Raw genomic sequence first — 4,987 nt, forward strand, 5'->3', positions numbered from 1 at the left:
GGCATGCGCGTGCGGCCGGTGTTAGGCGATCGTGTGTGCCTCTATGATCGCAGGCGTCGCAGGTTACGGTAGCCCACGCAGGCAGGCCATCTTTTGTTCTGGCCTGATCGACCCCGCCTGAAGCAATAGCATGCTCTACGCTGGTCGAGGAGTGACGACCACCTCATCCCCCTGGGGTAAACGTTGCTGCTGTACGTGCTTGGTCCGTTGTAAGTTGTAACGTAATGCAAGTATACATGTAGGAGTAGAAAGGAGACGATTGGACAAAAGGCACCTACATGCATTAGGCAAAATCCGGCTGAATCCGTGTTCTGTCACGGTGCACTGCAGCAGTAGCTAGCTCCTTCAGTCAGGCACCAGTCTGTTTAAAGATGGGGCCTTTCATGATCTGTGTCTCGCAATGTCATGTCGTCATGATTACGACTTGGGCTGCAAAATTACACAATCACCTTTATGTATCAAGCTCGTTTTTTAAGCATGCCATTTGTCTCGTCAACAGCAAAATTAGTAGTATCTTCTACACTTGGCCGCCCCAAGTTGGGGCATGCTCAACGCAGCGGGCTCTGGCAGAAGCGCCGGCAAGTCCAGGGCAGAAAACGGAGTCAGGCAAGCGGGATCCTGCAGATTTCGCATGCGGGTGGGCTGATGCTTCAGACAATATAAACCACTAGCGCAAACAGCAAAATGTAACAAAATGGATCCAAATAGAAACACAAGTCTTTGCTCTCATGCATAATATCATGCCATACAATAATTAACATGATATACATATATATTATGGGATTTTACTGAACTGCAGGAACCAGATCAAGTACTAGAAGGCATTGAAGAGGCTTTGGTGTTAACTGACAACTACTTCATGCATCATCCTTAGCAGCCATTTCAGAGTTCAGCTCCATAGCGAAAAGATCTGTTGTCCCGTGATCTTTTGACCTACACAATGGGGGTGGAAAATCGTGAGCTTAACAAAAAATATTAGGTCAGCAGAACCAAAGGGTACATAATGTACATGCGCAAGCCAATCTTCTTTATGTGCAGCGAACAGACAGACATCGTGTGCCTCTTGCACATGCCCCTCTATCAAATAAACCTCAGCTGGGACATAAAACCTAAATCAAAGCATAGCTGTGGTGCCTACTGCAACTTGACGAACTTGACTTCCTCTCACAGATTTTGGACAGGGCAATCAAAACATGATATTGAAATCCTAATTTGTTGCCTGTACTTGCATGTACTCAGCACTAAGACTTATCAAAGATATAGTCTTATATTTTGTTGACAGAATACAGTTTCATATAAAAAAAAAGCACGACAAAGTCTGAGTTTGGGACCATGTTCATATGACTAGCAACCTTACCTGTAATGCATATTAATCTATAATAAAAACCAAAACTGCATGGCTTAAACAGAGGGAAAAATGACGGATAGAATGGATGAATTAATTTATCTATCTATCTAATCCAAGCATACTAAAGACATGATAACATGTCAAAATTGCACCTTCACAGTTCACAACAGGCACCTGATGCTGAATCTACTAATGAAACGTGTGCCAAACACATTATCCAAAAAATAGCTGCAGCAATAAATGAATAAATATAAAACCACACTATTTACAGCCAATATCCAGTCCCCTACACTTCAATGGATGGAAACTTAGTCATCCAAAAAATTGAGTTTCATACATGATCTGCCCTTTGTTAGTCATAAAACTGAGAGAATAAGGTAATGATTAATAATATAAAAATAACAGAAATGTTGAAATTACTCCACAATCAAAAATATACGTTGACTGCATTACTTGGAATTTTATGGGCATGATCAATGATAGAAAATTCTTGAACAAGCTATTATCTGATCAAGGACACAAATCCAATTTGTGCTAGACCCACTAGTAGGCATCAAACAGTAACTTAGTTTACTTTCTCATATTTTCTTTTAATTTTGAAAGAATTCATTAGTTTGGCTCATAGGAATGACTCAGTTTCAAGAATATTGAAATTCTAATTTGTTGCCTGTAATTGAATGTACGCATCACTAAGACTTATCAAAGATAAAGTGGTCTAAGTTTTATACACCGAAATTATATTTTGTTGACAGAATACAGCTTCATATAAAAAAGCACAAGTCTGAGTTTGGGCCCATGTTCATACGACTAGCAACCTTACCTGTAACGCAAATTAATCTATAAAAATCAAAACTGCATGGCTTAAACAGATAGAAAAAAAGACGGATAGAATGGATGAATTAATTTATCTCTCTAACCCAAGCAAACTAAAGATATGATAACATGTCAAAATTGCTCCTTATTGGGTGATGGGACGCCAATCCTCCCTATTGTCAAGGGTAGCAAGGGTCTTGTTTTTAGGGGCACCGATTCAAACTAATCATCTTTTTGCACATGTAAAGGTGATCCTTTTTTCTCAATAATTAGGTATGGGGAATAGTGTAATATCAGAGGGAAGGTAAAATAAAGCATAAACAATCAACATTGCACACATTACATAGAGACTTCTTTTATTTGTTCCCATGGTAAGTTGTGCCCTCAGTTATACTCTGCCCTGATACAGTCAAGTTCCAATGTTCCATCGCTTGCACATGCACTTGTAAAGTCAACTAGGTATGCTCCTCAGGATTTGGAGGATCCCCAAGTGCCAAAACAATGTGTTGTGTGTTTTAAAACAATACCCGGATAAAGATTAATGTGTAGGAGTGAACTATACAGATATTTTGTTGTTATTGCTCATTTTTCCTTCAACCCCTTATATATCTAGCAGCATGTATAATTTAGCAATAATACGGCATAAAGAAAGAAGTGCTAATGGTTAATCATAAGACCACATGTCCACATCTGAATATGCTCTCAGGTTTGCCCGCAAGGCTGTAGATGAACAAATATAGTGGAATACAGATCAAGCAAACAGCATCTGAACTAGAGCATGCAGGCACATAGTTTACTTATTTTAAACAGTGCTCACCCCTTACGTTCTTGGCTGCTTGCAGTTGCAAACTCTTCCATTTTCTCACACATGCTTTAAAAAGTAAATCAAGTAACTCCCATGATCATACAGTTGATGTCTCCATGTTCAGGTTGCCAAGCCAGTTTGCAATTGTCATATTGTGAAGCGGTAATATTATGGTTTCTTATATGTGAAGATAAAAGCCAATGACTCATTGATTGTTTCCAATTCTCCCGAGTTATACTGGTTGGACAGTTGAAGTATGGATGTCATGAAACCCCAACACTAGTCTTCTTAAAGGTAAAATCAGGGGGCAAAGCTTAGTTCAGCAGGAAAAAAACCTCAAATCTACAATAATTAGCACAATCCACATTCAACAAGGGAATCAAACCTACAATAAGTTATGGAATCTGCGAGCGAAATCGAATGCAAACACTTCACCTGTACTCAATGGATCCAACGATTGGATCCGCTGGCGAGCCGCGATTCAACTCGACTTCGGCGAAGTGATCGAAGAGGCGGCTGTTCCACAAATCAACGCTCCACAAGGCGCCCGCAAGTCCGACGAACGATGCGGCGCCGAGGAGCGCGAAGAGCGTGGCGGCGGGGGCGCCCCGGTGCACATTGAATAAGCCACCGGTCGCGGCGCCGGCGGCGATGGAGTTCCAGAGGTCGTCTCTCCGTCGCGCGAGGCACGTGGCGCTCTCGACGGCCCAGAATAAGGCTAAGCAGGCGCCGCCCCTCCCGGCGACGCGAGGGACGTTCGTGCGGACGGCACGGACGCCGCCGGCGAGGCGTCCACCGTCAGGCGAATTGCGGAGGCCCCTGATGAAGTGGAAGGCGGAGCCAAACGATGCGCCGAGCACGAAGCCGTCGCCCACGTAATCGATGAGGCGATAGCGGTAATCCGAGATCTCAACGTAGGGCCTCAGCTTCACCATGCTTATCGGGTACCGGATCGGTGGGGGCGGAGGCGGCGGGGGCGGGGGCGGGGGTGGCGGCGACGCTTTAAGTGGAAGGAACTGAATCGGGTCGAGATGGGTTTAATTAGGATTCAAACGTTTCGAGTCTCTGGATCGAGGTAAAAAGCAGGGGAAATTTGAGATGAAGAAAAAAGCAAGTGCTGCCGATCCAACTAGCGCCCGCACTTGGTCGGGATGGCTACATTGGCTAGTCACCGTGGCACGGTCAGTTCATCACAAACCTCGTAACACATCAGTGTGGTTGCGAGGTTGACGCCATACGCATGAGGCCGTGGCTGCGGCTGTTTCCTGACTCCTGATGCATCACCCGGCAGTCTGGTCAGCCGGTCGAAACAGAGAGCGTCAGGGCTGGGAGGGATTGATAAGGGATCACAAGCGGCAGCAACTGAAAACGCACCGGGAAACTGGCGCTTTACCCATATGTCAATCGGCAACATGATGGATGCCTTGTCAGGAGGAACAATTGGTTGGATCCAGGTGCAGTTCGTATGTCTGAACCTGAATGCCACATTCTGAACCATATATATGGTTTCCATTACATTACAACATCTCATGCAGCAAACTATAATCAACACTTCAGCAGCAGATACGAATAGCGCGAGCAGATCTCAATCACATGGAGATAGCGAATCTGTTTCATCGTGCACAAGTACATACAGCTGAGTGCTCCAAGTATAAGCCGATGGATGCAAACCAAGTATCTAGACAACTTCCTCGACTTAAGTTTCAAAACTGAAGCTCGTCCTCGTGGATAATACCCATATCCTAGCTCAATTACGCCATACTAGTTCCACAATAGTTTGAGTACAGAAACATCCGTTAGCTTTGCAAAAATCCTGCTACTCCGACCATTGGAGCTCCTGTGTGAAAGTGAAAATATCAGCTTTTATCTTCTGGTGAAAATAAAATGTCAAAACTGATAACCAGAATAAATTGATCTGAATACTTCAGTACATAATTATAAGGAACATGGCTGACAAAAAAATAGCAATATTAATTTCCATTAGTCTGATGCTTTTAACAATTGGGTCAACAGCTGGGGGC

At 43.7% G+C, this 4,987-nt stretch overlaps 1 protein-coding gene across 1 annotated transcript; it reads right to left on the reverse strand.

Annotated features, from left to right (window-relative positions):
• Positions 1-685: 685 nt before the first annotated feature.
• LOC101779249 (mitochondrial import inner membrane translocase subunit TIM17-3) lies at positions 686-4,199 on the reverse strand. Its single transcript, XM_004973244.3, has 2 exons — positions 3,402-4,199; positions 686-933 (listed from the first exon to the last, which is right to left on the reverse strand). Exons 1-2 carry the CDS (start codon positions 3,899-3,901, stop codon positions 858-860), a joined length of 576 nt encoding a protein of 191 aa, XP_004973301.1. The 5' UTR covers positions 3,902-4,199; the 3' UTR covers positions 686-857.
• Positions 4,200-4,987: the final 788 nt, after the last annotated feature.

Source organism: Setaria italica, chromosome VI, assembly GCF_000263155.2.
Source record: "Setaria italica strain Yugu1 chromosome VI, Setaria_italica_v2.0, whole genome shotgun sequence".
Lineage (NCBI taxonomy): Eukaryota > Viridiplantae > Streptophyta > Magnoliopsida > Poales > Poaceae > Setaria > Setaria italica.

Bases quoted from the DNA above. Each gene is read 5' to 3' on its own strand.
- LOC101779249 (XM_004973244.3), bottom strand. From the start codon at position 3,901: ATGGTGAAGCTGAGGCCCTACGTTGAGATCTCGGATTACCGCTATCGC. The intron at 934-3,401 runs GTGAAGTGTTTG...CCCATTGTGTAG, and splicing joins GTTGGATCCATTGAGTACAG to GTCAAAAGATCACGGGACAA.